The sequence below is a fragment of the Ciconia boyciana genome, chromosome 14 (genome assembly GCF_034638445.1).
Source record: "Ciconia boyciana chromosome 14, ASM3463844v1, whole genome shotgun sequence".
Lineage (NCBI taxonomy): Eukaryota > Metazoa > Chordata > Aves > Ciconiiformes > Ciconiidae > Ciconia > Ciconia boyciana.
The window spans coordinates 7,841,235-7,860,341 of NC_132947.1; the positions used below are offsets into that span (position 1 = coordinate 7,841,235).

The 19,107-nt window shown below is 41.6% G+C and overlaps 1 protein-coding gene across 1 annotated transcript; it reads right to left on the bottom strand.

Moving 5' to 3' along the window:
- Positions 1-3,645: 3,645 nt before the first annotated feature.
- Positions 3,646-6,952, bottom strand: PFDN4 (prefoldin subunit 4). Its single transcript, XM_072879227.1, has 4 exons — positions 6,703-6,952; positions 5,566-5,673; positions 4,393-4,536; positions 3,646-4,057 (listed from the first exon to the last, which is right to left on the bottom strand). The coding sequence occupies exons 1-4, from the start codon at positions 6,724-6,726 to the stop codon at positions 3,926-3,928; spliced, it is 408 nt and encodes a 135-aa protein (XP_072735328.1). The 5' UTR covers positions 6,727-6,952; the 3' UTR covers positions 3,646-3,925.
- Positions 6,953-19,107: the final 12,155 nt, after the last annotated feature.

The window sequence follows — 19,107 nt, forward strand, 5'->3', positions numbered from 1 at the left end:
AACTGTATTTTAATACAAAGATGGAGCTGAATAGTTAATTCAATCACTAAGAGATTATAAGAGATCATTGGCCCAACACTCTAAACAGAGCCCTTAGATTAAAATAACACTTAGCACTTTTATGGTGCATTTCATCTTTGAAGTGCTTTACAAATGTCACTCCCTTGACAATATAGAGAATGACAGTAAGCTATCTGCATTCCGACAATTATATTAAAAAGTGTATATTGTCAAGTGCAGCAAATGATTCATGACACACAGAGGTGCACAGAGGATCAGGTTTTTTCATGAACTTATATTATCTGAACAAGATAACTTTAAGGCAAACATTATTAGAGATAACAGAAATTTCCAATCTACCAAAAATAAAAAGTACTTGGAAGATGGGGCGCTAAACAGAATAAATGCCAACTGAAAAACAATTGCATATATTCACCAGGCACGAGAAAGGTTATCAAAAGAAAACACTAGGACTCTGTCAAATACTTTCAAGCAACTGATGGACAATCTGCAAATTAACTTCTACAATGACAACTTAAGAACAAGAGTTTCCTGCATGTTCTATATTACGCATATAAAAATATCAAATGATAGCCTGGGACAGTAGTTCTATAAACCACAAAAATCCAGAGAGTAGTCTGAAAAATGTTGTTGGATAATTACTTGCCTATCTTGCAACCACAATTGCCCAAGCCATACAAGGAAACTGGACGTTACACATGCAAAAAGGCACCTAGATTTTCAAGGCTGCATGGACATACAGTATGTAGTAAGGACTAAGCAAACAGGAAAGATGCATCATACACATAAAAGCCTAAACTCTAGTAGTGCAGGAAGGCCTAGTGAAACAGGCTAAAATATACCAACACCATAATAACCAGAAAAAAGAAAAAGAGTAAGGGGGTGGGGTCACAAAACAAACCCCAAAGGACTGAAATCCAGCACCAGAGAAGAAAGACCTTTGGCATTCACAAGAACACTCTAACAGCCTTCTTTTTCCTAAACACCAGGGCTGTATATACGGACAATTCCAATTCTAGGATACCAAAGATCTGCAGGGATAATGCAAGCTCTCCACACCTTGCACCCTTTGGGTCCTTTACTGAGCTAAGGTCCTCATCGGCTTTATAGCTGCCACTGGAATCACAGTTAAACCTTACTAGCTGCCTTTTTCTTTTCCATAATGAAGCCATATCCATACTACGGCCTATCTGGAAGTCACAATCATTTTAAACACCTGCAGTCTGCACAGCCATGAATATGCTCAGAACAGCAAAGTGGGCACAGCAGTCACTTAGGAGTGACTTTTAAAGTGTTACCAACCAATTAATGAGAACGTGATCATTGCGGCCAAAGTTTCACTTTACTAAAATCAGCACTGGCACTCACAGCCTAGGCACGGGCTCACCATAAAATGGGTTTCCCAGTTCTTTGATGCCATCTGCTGGATGCTTCTCATTACGGGTCTAATGCCATCACTAGCTCAGTTTTCACCTGGAAAAATAAGTCTTCTACATTTTCTTTGGTTTATAAAGACAAGTGCATTGGATGGTTTACTTTAACATAACAAATTAATGGTTTGGCCATTTAGAAAAAAACTCAAGATACCAGCACCTCCTAAGACTGTAACCTTGCATTACTTCACTCTCAAACTGCACTGTCCTGAAAGACAGTTTTGGACTAAGAGCTAAATCTAATAAAGCAGGATAAGGCAGAGCTGAGTCACCTAAGTCAGAATCACAGAATCGTATAGGTTGGAAAAGACCTTTAAGATCATCGAGTCCAACCGTAAACCTAACGCTACCAAGACCACCACTAAACCACGTCCCTAAGCACCTCATCCAAACGTCTTTTAAATACTTCCAGGGATGGTGACTCAACCACCTCCCTGGGCAGCCTGTTCCAATGCTTGATAACCCTTTCAGTGAAGTAAAATTTCCTAATATCCAGTCTAAACCTCCCCTGGCGCAACTTGAGGCCAGAAAGTCCACAATACTCGTAACAGCTGCTCTCAAATAAATGGCCACCTTCTCCCTTTAGTACCTAAAATAACAGTAATTGGTCAACCCAGAACCGCTCTAAGTAGTTTGGTGCCAAACACCTACCCAACACAGAAAACTGTATGGAGGGCTCAGAAATTATGAAGAGGAACACTTTTATCCCCCTGAAGGCCCAACACACTTGATTTGCTACAAGCACTGGCTGGCAGATAGAGCAGCAGAGTTGCCATGGCTACCATATCCACATTTTCCCTAAGAGTAGCTGAAGTATTCACTCAGGAAGTAAGGAAAAACTTGAACTCTTTCCTGAGGCATAGGCTTGAACTAAAACTGCAACCAGTTAGAAAACAAGGTTAAAAATCTGTACAGTTATAGCCAGGGTATTTGTACACATGTCCAGCAGCAGAAGCATACAAACCACTGGAATTCTACCAAAGAGAAACTTGGGAAACGCCAGGGCTAGACAGAACATTAGCACAGCTTTTGAGACTTACAGCCATCAGCTGATATAAATTGCATGTAATACAAGTGCTTCTGTTGAGGTATTAGATCTTCACTGTCGAAGACAGTCTTCTCTTATGGCTATGCTAAACCTTATATACAAGGTTAATAAACTTATGTAAACAACTATGTAAGTTACAATGCTGTAATTCATAAACAACAATGCACTGGTGAGATCCTGCTCAGGTGTACTGAAGATCAAGTTCCATATCACTACTCTGTTAAAACTACTTCAATAATAGAGAAACCAAGTGGGGGTTTTTTCATCCACATTCACGCTGTTTGAAGAAGAGATGCACAATTGACATATGATAGGTAGGTATTAATCACTTAATAATCAGAGTATATTTTTATAAAGAACAATGTCTGTAGATTAGTATTTGCCCAACTGAATTCTCTGTCCACTGTTTTGGAAAATAGCTTAAAAAGAGGATTTAAGTATGCTAAGATTTAATTTTTAAAAACAAAGTCATAATGAGCAGCTATTTCCACAGAACAATACATTAATCAAAGCAGGCAAAAGTCCAAAAGCAGAATTACAGTGAGACAGTAGATAATTTTTTAAGGATATAAGGAGTCAGCAAATTAAGACATTTAAAAATTACATTCAACTCCACACAGTGATGGATACATAGTTCCAGGGATTGATGCTGACATAGCAACATCATCCATGAACAATTCTGATATTAATTTGGTATATAAATGTGTACTTAGAAAATGATTGTTCAGGAAAATTAGAAGAAGTTAAGACTCACCATTCTGAGTTACAGCATCTTTTGTGATTCCCAAATACAAAGTACTAAATGACTGAATATGACTGTGACTCTAAAAGCTTTTCTTCAATACCAACGTGAGCTTTAAAGAGCCCTCCTTTCTCCCCTGTCAACTTGTTGCCACGTTGTGCACTGAGCTAACAGTGTTTATGCTATCTGAGCCAAGATTGAAAGACAAAGGATAGATTTAGTATTTCCAGGAGGGCTGCTGAAGACAGCTAAATAGCATTACAGCTCAATGTGAGATCACGCCCTATATATTACAGGGAAACTTTTATCCAACAGCCATTACAGTGCAAATCAAAAATTTCCCATTTCTATTGTTTTTATACTTAAGTATTTTCATGAGTGGAAAACAAGACCAAGGAAACTACAATATGTGCCTGACTTTATTACTTTAATAAACAATGCAAATATTCCAATCTTGATGCTTTACCAACAGTATGAAGCTAATGCTTTCCTGAACAAATAAATAACTGCAATAACCAAAATAAGAAAGCTCTCATTAAATAGATGGAACCCAAGACAGAAAAGTAAACAAAAAAAAAGGAAAAGAAAGTGGTGGATCTTTTTTAAATGTAAATTGTAAAACAATATTACCAAAACATTTAATAAAACAAGGAAGAGTTGTACGGTATATTTAGAAAACCTTTAACTGTCCTCAGCCTCAAGATTTATGTTATTTCCGAACTTTGCATAGAGCTGAACTTTCAAGTCAGATAACACCCTCTGAATTGATTCCACTCGGGATTCTAACACTTCAATTTCTTCTTGTAAACTTTTCTGAAAAAGAAAAAAATCAACTAGTTAAGTAAAACAAACGGAGTCATATTTATCAGCAACATATAAACAATAAAGAGGTACCTCTTTGCCAACTTTTTGCCAAGTCAGGCTGTAAGACTTATTACAGGGCCAAACACAGGCTAGCATAACTCTGTATACTGACATGCCAGTTATGACCTACTGTGCACGCACATCCCCCTCCTCAAATCATAAATCAAACATGAACTTTAGAAAGTAAAAGGTTCAAAGGATGAACAGATAGATCATCCCATTCCAATGCTCATCACACTACAACAGCCAGTACAGTAAAGGAGCTCCCTTTTGCCCAGACAAACCTTTGCCTCCTCCAGCATCTCTTGTGTCTCTTCTTGGGAATGACTAATGAAGACATCTCCAATTTGGTAGGGTATCAGAAGTGAATCACCATCATCAAGCATCATGATGTCATCACAAGCATCTTCCAAATTCTGAAGTTGTTTCTATTTACCATGACATAAGAAAGGTGGTCACTTTGTACTAGGTAAATTATTTCAATGGATACATTGTCATGTTATCACTGTTGAATAATTAACTCAGTGAGCCCACATTTTGGGCAAAAATCCTACCTGCCAACATGATATCGACATGTTTCATAGAACAGTTCCAGAGCTGCAATTTAGTATAAGTATTAAATTCAATGGAGCTGTACCAGTAGACATTTCTAGTCCATACTCATTATCTGTCATTAATAGGATAATTAACTATCTAGACAAGGAAAATACAGCGGATTCAAATTTCACTAGTATCTGATATGCTCTTATACAGGATTTTTTTAATTTAGCTAGAGAACAGAAGAAAATAATAAATAAGACAGCAAATGTTAATTACTATATTGCAAAAGTAGGATTGCTTAGAGTCCCAACACCTTAAGCCATCAACGGAACATCAACATAAAAAGGCAACGTTTTTACAATATACATATCAGGCAAAGTAATTATAGAAAACATTTTGCAACAGTACTAGCATTTTTAAAAACTCAGTAAAACTTATTTGAAAGTGCTATGACCGATGTTGAAGAAAAGTGAATTAATACTAAAAAAGAAAATTAGAATGATGTATCCTCTTCAGCCTAGCAAAAGAAAGCCTCTATGCTCATAACTACAATCTCTGTCAACACATCTGAAGAAGAACGCAACAAACAACTGCCTTACTGGTTCAAGAAAAAATAAATATGAACAGTCTTGTGCAGGAAATTTTAAGAACACTACAAACAGCCATTATATATAGACAATGCTTCATATATGACAACTAAGGAGTTCTAAGAACTGCATGCAGAAATATACTAGTGGCCTTTATTTCTCATGACTTCTTTTTCCACTTTAACATTCTCTGGCTATTTTCCAAGTATCAGAAATCCCATATTAGAACCAAAGCATTACTTACAGTAATCCACAGGTCCCATTTTCTGTGTTACAGCTGAAAATTAATTCAGAGCAATGAAGAATAAATGATATTTGAAGCAAATATACCTTTTTCACTTCTATTTCTTCTTTCAGCTCCGTGATCCTGCTAGTATTTCTTGCAAACTTGTTAATTTTCTGTTGATCTTCAAAAGTAACATTGACATCTTCTGCAGCCTGCAAGAAGGAGAGGTCAAAATGAAGACTTCATTTCTTACATTAACTTGAATCTCACTACAAGATGACTCCTATAAAACTTCTGAAAAATAGTCTTACAACCACTACATTCTGCTTATACACTTGATTCCTTAAAACGTCTCCTCAAGGACATCAGCAATACCCACATTTAGCTGGGCAGAGACCCTAGTAACATCCAATGAAAACACCAGCTACCCATGGCATCCTAATGCCAAAGGTTGTTTCCTTGACAGCACTGGCAGTTGAACCGGACACCTCTGCTCCAAGACCTACTGCCGGGTACAGCATAACATGTGGATGGAATCGGTCAGCAATATCATTTTATGCTAATTGGTTAGCTGTGATGTGTCACAGTGCTACAAGAAATCTGAAACCCACCGAACCGTGCAGACTTTCCGTGACTGACCTGCGGAGGTGGCGGCAGGGGCTGCCGCAGGCGACCCGCTCGCTGCTGGACACGGGCTGGGTGTCCTCCATTTACAGGCAGTTTGTGCAGCCAGAAAGAGCTTTTGCCGGTTTAGAACAAAATGCACCGGCACAGACTCGGTAACGTCAGCGTAACCAAATCCGCACTCGCACAGTTGACGGCGCGATAAGCGATTTCCATAGAGCCAAGATAACAACGCCAGGACCTTAATCCACTGACAAGCGACCGGGGCATTTTCGGCAGGGCCTAACCCGGAGCGGGCCTGACCCGGCAGCGGCCTAAGGAAAGAGGCCGTCCCCCCCTCCGGCCCCGCACAGGGCTGCCGCCCGGGGGGCTGCGTGAACGAGGGAAGGCACCTCGGGGGAGCCGGAGCAAGGGGTGGGAGGCGGCGGGAGACAGCGCTGAGACGACATGGCCGCGCCGCCCCAGCACCCAAAGACGGCGACCCCCAACGGCCAGAGGGCCCGGCCCGCCCGCCCCAGGAGGGAGCAGAGGAGCTGCGCCCTCCCCGGGGAGAGCCCCCAGCAGAAGGAGAAGCCGGGAAGGGAAAAAGCCCCGCCATGCCCTCCTCCCACACTCACCGCTTTCTTCATGGTGGCGGCCATGTTGGTAGGACTGAACTATTCACCCTCCCCACAGGGAAGGGCATAGGAAGACGAGGGAAAGCGCCCGGCGACCCTGAGCATCCCGGCGACCCTGGGCGGCTCTGAGAGGGCTTCTCCCTCTCCTCACCGCCCCCAGTCCGGCGGGCTGCCCGGAGGCGCCACAGGGCACACGGTAAACCTCAGCCCATCCCCGCAGCGCTTGGTACGTCCTGCTTAAAGGGGAAGAGACCCGACTCCGCCCCTGCGCCGACAAAAGAGGGCTGTGGTGCGGGCTGCCAGCGCCGCCGCCAGGTGGCGCCACGAGATGGGGCCTGGGCCGCGGCTTCCCGCCCGCTCGGTGCTGCCGCCGCGAGCGCCCGGGCAGGGCCCGGGTCGGTGCCGCAGCAGCAGGGCGGGTGCAAGGCGCCTCCTGAGGGAGGACGGCCCCTGAGCGGGGAGCAGGGGGCGGGCGGGCCGTGCCCAGCCTGAGGCTGGGGCCAGGGACTGCTCCGAGCTGTCCCCAGCCCTCGCCAGCCGCCTTTCTGGAAACGGAGGTGGAAGAGGCCTTCAAGTTCAAATCATTGCGGAGGGACTTATTAAGCAAAAATAAATATTTTTCTGGAAAGGCTGGTTGACAACTTCTAAACAGAAACAGGGGTAGCTGGCATTTACACTACATAATTGCCTCCACATGCTTGAGTTTATTTAGCTTCTCACAGCTACAAAACAAAAAGAAAACCCAAACCAGGGCATCGTAACATTTCACAACCGCGGGGGAGAGGCCTGGCATTGCGTGTTCCTGACGCTCAGCTGCAGTGGGTGCAAGGCCCGTGATCCAAAAGCCTGTGGCCTTGGTGGACGGGCACACGTGGATGTTAAGCGACGCGAGGGCGCAAAACTGACAGGATTTCTGAAGGCATTCACACTGGCGGAGGCTGGCCTAGCCACTGCTGCTGGCAACAGTGGCTGAAGCTCCTTGAGACTCTGTGACTGGCTCTTCTTGGGTCTGCCAAGACCTTCTTGAAGAACGAGCAGCATCTCCGGTACCCATGAGCTTTCAAAAATTTAAATACACCTCAGCTACAAAGATTTCTGAGCAATATGCTGTCGTGCCAGTGTCAAATGGGGATGGGAACAAGCCTGCAGTGTAAGATTCAGAAAGATGTTTGAAAATACCTTCAGGTGTTTTGCTGTGATTCATCTTTCTGCTATGCCCTCCTGTGAACTGCAGTTGAAAGTCATTAGAGTTAGACCCAAAGAAAGTACCTGGGTACGGAGAGTCCAGCGCCCTGGACGGTGTGCTTTTAAAGTGTCTGGCTTTGGAAAGGAATTTGGAAAGCTAGGTTAGAGTCTGCAGCTCACTGAGCAGTGTCTGGGGAGAGTTTGCATCTCCAGAAAGAAAACCAGACAGTGCTGTGACCAAGGAGCTGTCTAGGGTCAGCACATTCAGTCCCAGGCAGCCAAAACTGCTGAACCTTTTCTCAGAGCTGCTGAGAATTGCCTCCACCAGTTTGGAGTCCAAAGATCAAAACCATTTCCTGAAGGCAAAATTTATAACCTTTCTTTCTCAAGCTATGCTTTAAACAGCCTAATACCCTGATTGCAGGCAATGCTCTTGTTCTTCGAACACTTGTTCATGATACGGGTGGCTGATGTACACTCCCCTGCTGTCTGATGGCATCCAAATTCACGTCTCCCGCCCCCCTCCTAACGGCTGAACCATAAATAACTCTGGCTGTTATCCAATGACCATTTTAATGAAAAATAGAGGAACAATCAGTGGAACCGAGTGCTAGTGTTTGCTTTTGTTAGAACCCCTTGTTGCTGAGGGAGAATCCAGTCCTGCAGCTGCAGGAGAATCCGTGCTCCACGATAGCTCATAAAAGTCCATTCCAAAGGGGATCTGGGGAGAACAATAGAAGACAACACCCAACAGAAGAATGGGTGTATATTTGAAAAGTTTCCTATTAATTTCCTGCAATTAGGCCTTATTAGGAAGAGCTGAAATATGGCATGCTCCATTCAAGTCTTAGAACATACACTAACACCATTCTCTCTCTGCCTTGACTTTGTCCATCATAGATGGAAACAGTATAGCAGCCCTACTGCGTGTGAGAATGAAAAGTTTGGGTTCCTGCTTTATTACTTAGGGAGATGGAGCCTACACCAACGGTGTTCAGCTTTATTTCATAGTAGAGCTGGTTTGGGAGCTCTCTTTCAGTAACTGCTTTTTGCTGAATAAATGTAAGAAAGTCACAACTACTTGTGGGAAAGATTGCAGCAGGATTCTAGCTTAAACATTAGTTGAGGGGGAAAAAGTTCAGAACTATCAAAATATTCTATAATGGATATTTACTGAACTAAAAAGTTCTGTCTTTTTCAGTTCAGAATGACTGTTCATTTCAAAACTCCTGTTACAAACTAGTAGAAAAAACAGAATAGAAAAGAAAATATTTTGAGTGACCGTCAGGCTGACTGTTACATTTTATTTTGGTGCATAATTTTTACTTGTTTCCCACTGAGGGAAAAAATTAATCACAGAAGTTCTCCCTGGAGAACTATGTTATTATTATTTTATGTAAAAACATAATCCTAATTCTTTTTCTCAGAGAACAAACTCTCATCTGTCTGGCCATTCTCCTACTCTTGCCTAAGTCAGCTATCTTCTCTCTTCTTAAAGATCCTACTATGAAAGGATATAGTCTAAACCATGGTTATTTCCACGGGTGGATTAACTGAATAATACATGTTAGGTCCGAGCCAATGTAATTTCCTTCAAGAGAAAAGGAGTGGATTTCATAAGAATTTGATGACTTGAAGGCTTTGGAAATAAATCTTTTTCTCCCACATGCTCAGGCAAGATTTGTGGTGTGAGCATGTTGCCAAGAGTAACTTACTGTAGACCTTTCTTATGTAAATAAAAGTGAAAACAGTGCACGAGTGCAAACATCTAGTGGTGGAGTAAGATAAACTCATTGAACTCAGTGACCTCATTTCTCTTTCAGTTGCATAAAAGGACAACTTGCTCTTTCTTGTACTGGTCCTCGTTGTTGTTGCAAGTGTGGTTAGCTTCACATTGCACTTTGGTGGGATCCCTTCCATGGTGTGTATAATCTCCACGCCCTTCACCTTCCGTCTCCTTTGTGGTTCTTTTTCACATTTTCATTTCATGTTACTTGCTGTAGCCTTTTGCAATACAGCTCAGTGGGAAAGAGTCTTCCCATGCTCTTTCCTGCCTAAGTGAGTTGTTTTGAATTACCAAACTCTTTACCCTTTTCCCTGAAGTTACACAGAGCTCTTTCTCAGTCTTTGAGCATCTTGAAACACCCACACATCAACAATGTTTGTTAATACAAGATGCATTAGAAATGGAGAAAACTTAATGGAGACAAAGTGGTCGGTTTATCTAGATTTAGCCTTTATGAAGTGGATCGCTATTAGCAAAAGCCACACAAAGTTGTACTATATTAATTGTGCCAGTATACTAAAGGTGTACAGCTTCCATATCATGTAGGCGCAGAGCTAGCAGTAGCATGGCATTTCCAATATTAGACAACGTGACTTATTGTGGTATAAAGGCCCTTATGTCAGAATGCGTGTGTCTGCCTTTCTCGTACCAGCATTGCGGGAGGAATGCAGGTTGAAGAAAAAAATATCCCCTTCTAAGGGTGTTCTTTTCCAAAAAGACATGCCAGCTCTTAATGATACAAGTCTTAAGTATTTATAGGACAAATCCCCCTTAGTTTTTATTCTTTTGTGGTCTGAGGAAGGGAAGGCATTTTCTCGGATTTCTAACCTCATTCTTTCAAAGAAAGAAAATCCCTCCTGATAGTCAAAAGCAACATCACCATTTCATCATTCAGGCCCTCCTCTATGTTCAGATATATCCAGCATTAGAGTTATTAAATTGCATTAGGTCCCTTCTGCAAGTCATCCCAATAAGCTTTACCTTCTGTGAGGGAAACTTCTCTTTTCCCTTGCTGTAGTGCTGTCATCATTTAACCCCAGCCAGCAAGTAAGCCCCACACAGCTGCTCGCTCACTCCCCCTCAGTGGGATGGGGGAGAGAATCTGCCAAGTAATGGGTTGAGATAAAGACCGATCACCAGGTAAAGCAAAAGCCACACACACAAGCAAAGCAAAGCAAGGAATTCATTCACTCCTTCCCATGGGCAGGCAGGTGTTCAGCCATCTCCAGGAAAGCAGGGCTCCATCACGCCTAACGGTGACTTGGGAAGACAAACGCCATCACTCCAAATGTCCCCCTCTTTCTTCCTCTTCCCCAGCTTTATATACTGAGCATGACGCCCTATGGTGTGGAATAGCCCTTGGGCCAGTTGGGGTCAGCTGTCCCAGCTGTGCCCCCTCCCAGCTCCTTGTGCACCTGGCAGAGCATGGGAAGCTGAAAAGGCCTTGACCAGTGCGAACACCACTTAGCAACAATCAAAACATCAGCGTGTTATCAATATTATTCTCATCCTAAATCCAAAACACAGCACTATACCAGCTACTATAAAGAAAATTAACTCTATCCCAGCCAAAACCAGGACAAGTGCTTTGCAGATAGTTCTGCAGTGTCAGCTGAACCCATGAAGCCAAGGGGAGTTTCTGCTGACTGTTTGTGCCTGAGATGGAAGCTGGAGATTCCCTTTTGCTGGGAAATCCCTTTATGGTTAAGCACAGTAGAAGACCTTACTCCACCTTTGTGGACAGGATATTCTGTAAACATAGTGCTTTATAATCCCATAATTCTGTCCCAGCAGAACAGTTGTTGCCTCATGCTGGTTTTATTTAAAATAAAAGGTAAGAGCTATCTCTGCAGCTCTGCCCTTCCTTACCACTACTTGGCATCTCAATATCAACACGGAATATACCAGGGTCCAAAATATTAGCCATGTATTTCTGTTACTCCACAATCCATCCCGTTCTAGAAATGTTTCTAGTGGTGGAACATCTCTCAGCTTACTGGGAACTTTTTGTGGCCCGTACTGAAAGTCTCTCTACAGGGCCTACAACTGCAGCGACAGTCTTGCTCTTTTTTCACTTTTGTGGTTCATCTTCAATATGAACTGCTCACAAACTACCTGAAATTAGGTCTTCAGTTACACCTGTATAGGTAGAAGTAATTTCCTTTCTAAGAGCAGCACTGTCAATGCCAGTTTCAACCAGTTTCAAAAGTCAGTATGTACTTCTTGAAAAATACACATAAGGAGGTAATAGAGTCCTGTTCCCTCCTTAACCATCACCCTGTTGGATTCTTTTATCTTAAAGCATTACAAATGTATTTGCCACTGAATCTGGAGGCCGGTTCTAAACTCATAGCAAGTCTATCAGTAACGTGCCCTGTCTGTAGTGTTACTCAGCATTTTTTAATCTGCACAAGTTGGTCTTTTTTTTTTTTTTTTTTTGGCATGGGGGACTTTTGGATAAGAGTTTTCCTCAAGGGGTATCAGATGTGCTCATTTGATACTTTACCAAATAGAGCAATAAATATATTAAATGTTTTCCCAAGGGCAATAGTTGCATTCAGTAGTCATACATCTGAGGAAACTAAACTCTTCCCTAGAGAGGTCTGTGGCCAGGCATTTGAACTGAAATCAACAGCAGGATTTCAGGCAAAGGCTTTATCTGATGAACTACTGATGCAGTCTGCTCTAATCCTTCCAAAAGCAATAAATAGGAGTAACCAGGATGTGGCCCAGAGGGTAGTGAGTTCAGCAAAGCATAGCCCAAGTGCCTTTTGGCTGACTAGTGGTAAAGGGAGATAGAGTTTTCATATTTTCTTATGGCTCTAATGAAGACAACAGAAGCAAAATGCACTCAGTTCACAGCAATTCACTAGTTAAAGTTCAAACTCATCTCTTTGTGGATTTAGAGAAGTACTGCTGGATTAATAGTATCTTTTACGTATCTATTAGACCTTTCATCAGAAAATACTCTAAAGGCTGCAGGCAAGGACTGTTTCACACACACCCTCCCTGGGATGAAACAGCAGTGCTCCATAACAGTCAGTAAAAAATATTAAAAATCTCCTATTTATTTGCCATTTCTGGGAAATGTAGAGATCAAATATTATTACCAAACTGTAATCATGGGTAAGATGATGATAATACTAATAACTAGCACTCCTCTCTGAACACTTGCAAATGGTCATAGCCATGGTGTTGTATATCATTCAGAAGGCATTAGCTGCAAACGGCATAGAAGCTGCTAACAGCTGGTTGGGGCTCTGAGTTCTGTACTGGCTCAGGGTCACTAACTTAACCTCCTAAACCATCTTTCTCGCATAGTGGCAAGAGTTCAACATGCTAACGTCATGAGAGCATCACCTATTATCTTGGTATTTCAGAGGAATTTAGAGACCAGATATTAGTGTCTGTGCAACTCTAATTCTAGAAATATAATACAGTATAATACAAAAATAACACAAAAGGCTTTATTCACACAATTATGCTTTATGAGATTTATAACAACATGTCAGTGCAGGAACAATAAGATAAATATTTATTATTATAAGATTAATGTAAGAAAAATGTGCAAGAGCAATATTATTATTGTCTTTTCTTTGACAAACTACCTAGTAGTGTCTCGTAGAAATAGAGCATTCAAAATCTTAGCAACTAACAAGCATCTGTTTGCTTTCAAAAGACTTGGTATGAGGTCAGTTTTACCTCAGCAGAAACACATCCATCAGACCGAAAGTAAAGTAGTCTGTGCAAACGTTACAGGCTTAATCAACAAATCCAGTAAATTGCATGAGTTTGAGTCTGATTCAAGTGTTTGTATAACCACCTTTAGCAGATTCTCTCAAGAAGTCATATAACAGCTATTTTTCCAGGCAATTAAGACAGTCACACAACTAAAAGCTTCAGATTCATAAACATAGATCTTTATTTTAGATTTCGAGTGTTGTTTGAATTAAAGAGATACTCAACATTTCCTGCTTCTGAAAGCTTTCCTTGCTTTTGGCAAACAGTTTTTGGTCACTTACTTACATTGTAGATTTATTAATACCACTAGAACTGAAAATGTTTTCATAATTTTTCAGTACCGTAACACAAGTGCTACTTTGCGCATTAACTGCACGTGAACAAGGCAACTGCACATGTAAAATGTCTTAGCGCAAGGTTAAATGTATAATTGCACATAAAAATTAATACACATGATTGCTCTTAAGTAAACTGTTTCTGTAAGCAGAGCTAAAATCAAGATTAATTTCCCAATGGGGAAAAATCAACAAGAATTACTGTCTCAGAACGCAGATAGCTGCACATTCATTTTGGCAGAGATGCAAGCTGTTAGGGATTTTTACAGCTGGAAACATAAATACATCAAACCCAAGGAATTTAGGTGCCTTTTGGATTTGGGATGCCTGAGGACCTACATTTTGAACTGTATAGAGATCTAACACTCCATGTCTCCAGGTGACATGGCAAACTAACTGATTTCTTTGTCCTGAATCTTGGGCAAAACTTGACTACCCAAATGCTTCTTTAGACTTTAGGCGGAATCCTTCACAGTTCTTCCTAATACTTCCTAGGACCTCCCTGCCCTCTATACCTTTAGGATCAGTTAATAAAGATAGGTATCTAGATATTGCGTATCTGTCTGCAGGTCTAACCTGAAGTGGATGCAAGCTAGCTTGATTCTTAGATACATTATCTAAAGTCACTAACACCCACCACAAAAAATAAAGAAGTTTAATGGTAATTTATGGAATCTATATAATTACAGGCCTTTGCTGATACTGCTAAACTAAAATGTTGCAATAAAGACTAGATCTAAAGGCACAGTGCTTACATGTCATGGATCATTAGGCAACATAAAAAAGGGTAAGTCACTCTGTTCAAGTGGTGAGGAAAATACTATTTACATTATACATTTTTGTGTTCTCTAAGATTTTCTTTGCATAACATCACGTTATGCTGATAACATCAGCAATAAATTAACACATATTTTTACACAGTCATAAACATACATAATTCTTTTGCAAGTAAATAACCAAATTACATCCCTACTCATTGGGACAAATGTAAAATATAGTTAGATTGTACATTAAGCCTATCAGTAATTGCAAAACAGAGGAGGACAGGATGGGTGTCAACAGGAAAAAGATGGGTTATGGACATCTGGGAGAAACAAGGCTGAGCGAAGCAACAGGGCTTGTCCTATACTAGCTTAGTATGAAGGTATCCACCCGCAGTTATTGCTCAGTCACAAAATTATTATTCCAGTAGCTACTCTGGGCCATCCTGAGGGATTCAGTTCACTCTGAATTCCCTCAATTTCCCCCTGGAAGTGTTTAAGACTAGTAAAAGGAAACCAGGACTTCCAGTATCACCTTCCATGGCACAATATTCACTAGAGAAATTCCTACTTCCTGAACATGAACCATATGCTTTGAAAAATGAAATATTCTGACAGATTCCTAAATACTACTGCTTCTTAAACTAAATGTGCCTTCCACAGTGCTGTGTGGAAGGTGAAGAAACCTTCTAGACTTCTGTCAGTTCTGTCCAAAGAGAAAAATTTAGCCTGAGACAGTAACTCATTCTCACAGCATCCTAATGCACAAATCCTTTGCTACAACTCCCTTCCCTGCTCAGGGAGGACAAGATTGCTAAAAGAGACAAGAAACTGAAAAAGCCCAGAGAGTAGTTCCAGTTATCAGAAGAAAAGGGAAGAGCCAGTCAAGTCCTGAGTATTTCCAAGCTGACTGTCATATCATCGTGTCATGGACCTCAATTTCTTGGTCTATGGTCACCACTTTCTCCCTGACTTATTCCCCTGTAAGCTTAACCTTGCTAAAGAATGAAGTATGCATGGAGCCTTGCTTTTTTCATGTAAAGCAGATAATAAATACTCACAGAAAAGATGGTTCAACTTTTTTTTAAGTAAACATTAACTATGCTTAATTTAAGTCAAGAAATCTCTTAATTTTCTTGAACCGTGTACTTACTTAATTAGAGACTCCTTCAGTAGTTGAATGTTGCAATGTTTATTGCAGAGGTAGATATCTGAAACAGGTCATGGCCAGCTAGAAGATTCCTTGGCTGGTGGAGTTTGAGCTGTTCATCTACCTTTCTGTTTTTCTAGATCCCTCTCTAAGGATTACCTTGGTCTCAGTTTGCTCAGCAGACCTTTATTTCCACACTGCTACTGTCATCTTGTAGGAGTGTACTCATCTAGTATGCAGTGAGATCAGAAGAGTTTAGTGTTAAAAAGCTAGTGTTTGAGCAAAAATATAATAAAGATTTCTTTTGCTTTCATTTTACAGGGAGTGTCTATATAACAACTTTGAGATCTCAAGTTTCAAATAGATTTCAGTTTCTTTTCTGTAGAATGGGAATTACTGTACTTTCCCATTTCCTAAGCTGAGGCTAAATTCATCAATATTTACAAAACTCTAAGATCCTCAGCTGGAAAGAGACAGACAATTAAAACTGCATAAACAAACATGAGCAAAAACCTGGAATAACAACTTTGTGTTTTGACACTAGAGTTTAGAAGTTGCATTCAGTTTGTCTTCCCCAGCATTGTGAAATACCTTGCCTGTGACAGAGATTCTCCTTGTGTAGTCTACCCATTCTCCTATAGCACTTTTATGTTGTAGCATTTTAGAAAATGCAGGAGACTTCAAAAGCATTTTAGGGCCAAAATAGCAAAAAGCTTTTTCCAACAAGGAGAAAGAGTAGAGGTCAGGAGACAGGGATTGTGTAGTATGTCACAAAACAAACCGCCTGGAATTACAGGTATTAAGAAAGAAAATCCACTACCACTCTAAAGCTCTTTCCCACTGAGGAGTTATTTTGGTAATATTTAGTGTATTTTAAATGCGCTATATGGAAAGCACTCAGTTCACTTCGCAGGAGCTCAATGCTTTCAATATGTTTTACAATACACTGGAAGTTCAGCTGTTGGGTTTCAATGAGATTTCCAAGCACACCTCAGTCTCTTAAGTCCTGGTGAGGAGTTCTTAGCTTAATGGGATTTCCAAGATTTATTTAAAGACTAGGTTACTATTGTTTCCCAAGAGGTAGGACTAGCAATTACTTCTGCTTAGGAAGCAGCTCTAAAACTTGGACTTCAGGTACTGATGAAATATTTTAGTGATGAAAAAGATATGCTGCGATAACAGCCTTTCTGTACCTCTACAACAGTCCCCATCAGATCTTCTACAGAAGCATCACACCGGCAGGTCATTTTTCAAGGAACATTCTCTCCTGACATCTGAGACTGCAGAAATCAAAACACATTTTTTTCTGTAACAAAAGAGAAGCATAGAAGAATATGTATCATAAGCTATTTAGTTTTGATCTTCAGATATTTCCAGGTCCTTGACCTAAAAATACTCCTTGCCATAGTACAGAAGTGAAGAGGGCTTTTCACTCACAGTTGTCATTAGCTGTTACAATTATTAGAAAATATTGGGAAGTCTTGTGGATAGACATCTGTGGGACAGTGGTCACATCTTCACTGTTACAGGTGCCTCAGTGGAGTGCTACTCCTGTGAGGATATGCCCCCAAAATTTGGTTCAAGAACCCTGTCACTACTGTTGTTTTAAGATAACCCTTGATATGTTCTAAAGGTCACAAGAAAAGGTCTTGCTGAAAATTAAAGGCTTGTTTTTGAGATCTCTTAAAAGGGAGGGGAGGAAGAAGTGAAGGCTGAAAATGCCCTTAGAACTGCACTTTACCAGAAATTGAGGCAATCATTAGCTCTCTCAGCTCCAGGCCTAGCTGAGCTACAAAAATACTAGCTTCCCTGCCAGAGAGTTACATCATGACCACAGAAGTTAAATAAAACCTTTTCCATTCTGTAATTTAAAAACAGCTTAATAGAGGAGATTTCGTATTAACAGGGTGGTCACTTCCCCATAGCAGCGACAAACGTGGAAAAATTGACCTGTGCCCAGTTTAGTCATCTTGCCTATTCCAGACTCTTCTAAAGAGATCGTTTCACAGGCACTAAGCTGTGACCCTCCAAATGAGTTCATTTTGATTCCTTGAATAGACAGGTGTCCACAGGGCACACAAGTTGTCTCTTCTTGTCTGGTTTCTCAGAAGAACTTATCATTGAACAAAGCCCGAACTGCACTCAGTCTACAAGGACAGCAAGATGCGTTTTCAGTAGAACTGCTTCAAAGAAAACAAATCACAAGAATATCAACTTTACGTGGTGTTTCCCTAAAAAAAGTTTGCAAACCTTTGAACCAGCTTTTATTTTAAAGCCTGCCTAGAAAGTGCTCTGATCTTGTGGCCCACGTAGTATGATCCCATAGAAGAAAATCACTGAAATAGAGGGGCAGGATTGGGAAGGACGTACAAAAATCACAGAAGGAGTCAGCAGTGAGATGTCATGCTTTCATACATTTTTCTCTGTATTGATCACTGCTACCTTGGTCTTTTTATTGTTATTAATTTGACTTTGAGACATGTGCCTTTATGGGTCTCAGGTTCTGTGTCAAACCCATCTTCTGATTATTCCTCTGCTTGTCCCTTGTCTAACACACCCATCTATCTGCACACGCTGCATCTTACTGGCAGACACTTAAATAAAGGGGATTAGAGCTGAGTCACAAAACGCAACTTGGGAAAGATGAAAAACGGTAGTGTGGGGTAGGAGAAAATCAAGTCCTCGTTGTAGCATACCTGTCTTTCCGGGAAATCCTCTGGTTTACAGGTAGCTTTTTGTCTTGCAGCAAGATCCACAGCCTGTCTGACTTCTCTTGCAAGGAGAGGACAGGGAGCCAAGTACCCAGGTGACCTGAGCTGCTTTATCTGTGCTAGCACCTCTCCTGCCTTCACTGAGCATGAAAACCTTTGGCCCTCTCTGAGGGTTACTGTGCAGTTTCCGATTAAAAGACTCATGGCAATAACTGATTTTTGTCAGAATTTAGTGGCTGCCAACACTAACAGCGAAGGGAATTTTGCCTGCTCTGGTGATGCACTCACATGCCCTTTTCATAAATAGGTGGTTAGTCAGCCTGATAGGGTAAGAGCAACCACCCACCAAAACTTGTTATTCCTCAGCTCCCTGCATTTTTTACTCCATCATTTCAAAGGGCAAACAGTGAAGGCAGACTGAACTCTTCAGCCACCTGTGCGTTGCAGCATGAACACCACAGCCCCCCCACGCTTCATGCGGATGCGCCCTGGCCGCCTCGCCCCCCTAAAAAGCCGAATTCATAAGAAAAAAAAGAGAGAGAGAGAAATTGCTTTAGGAGACGGTTCGCGGGAACGCCAGGCAGCTTCGCCAGGGAGCGGGTGCCCCTGCCCGCCGCGCTGGCCGCTGCCCGCCCCTGCCTCCCGCTCGCCGCCCGCGCCGCGGGGTGCGGAGCCGCGGCAGCCCCCGGGAAGCTCCGCGGGCGGAGGCGCGGACGGCGCTGGCGCGGTGCCCTCC

Bases quoted from the DNA above. Each gene is read 5' to 3' on its own strand.
- PFDN4 (XM_072879227.1), bottom strand. From the start codon at position 6,726: ATGGCCGCCACCATGAAGAAAGCG. The intron at 4,537-5,565 runs GTATATTTGCTT...CATGGTAAATAG, and splicing joins AAGAAATAGAAGTGAAAAAG to AAACAACTTCAGAATTTGGA. The intron at 4,058-4,392 runs GTTTGTCTGGGC...TTTCTTTTTCAG, and splicing joins AGATGCTGGAGGAGGCAAAG to AAAAGTTTACAAGAAGAAAT.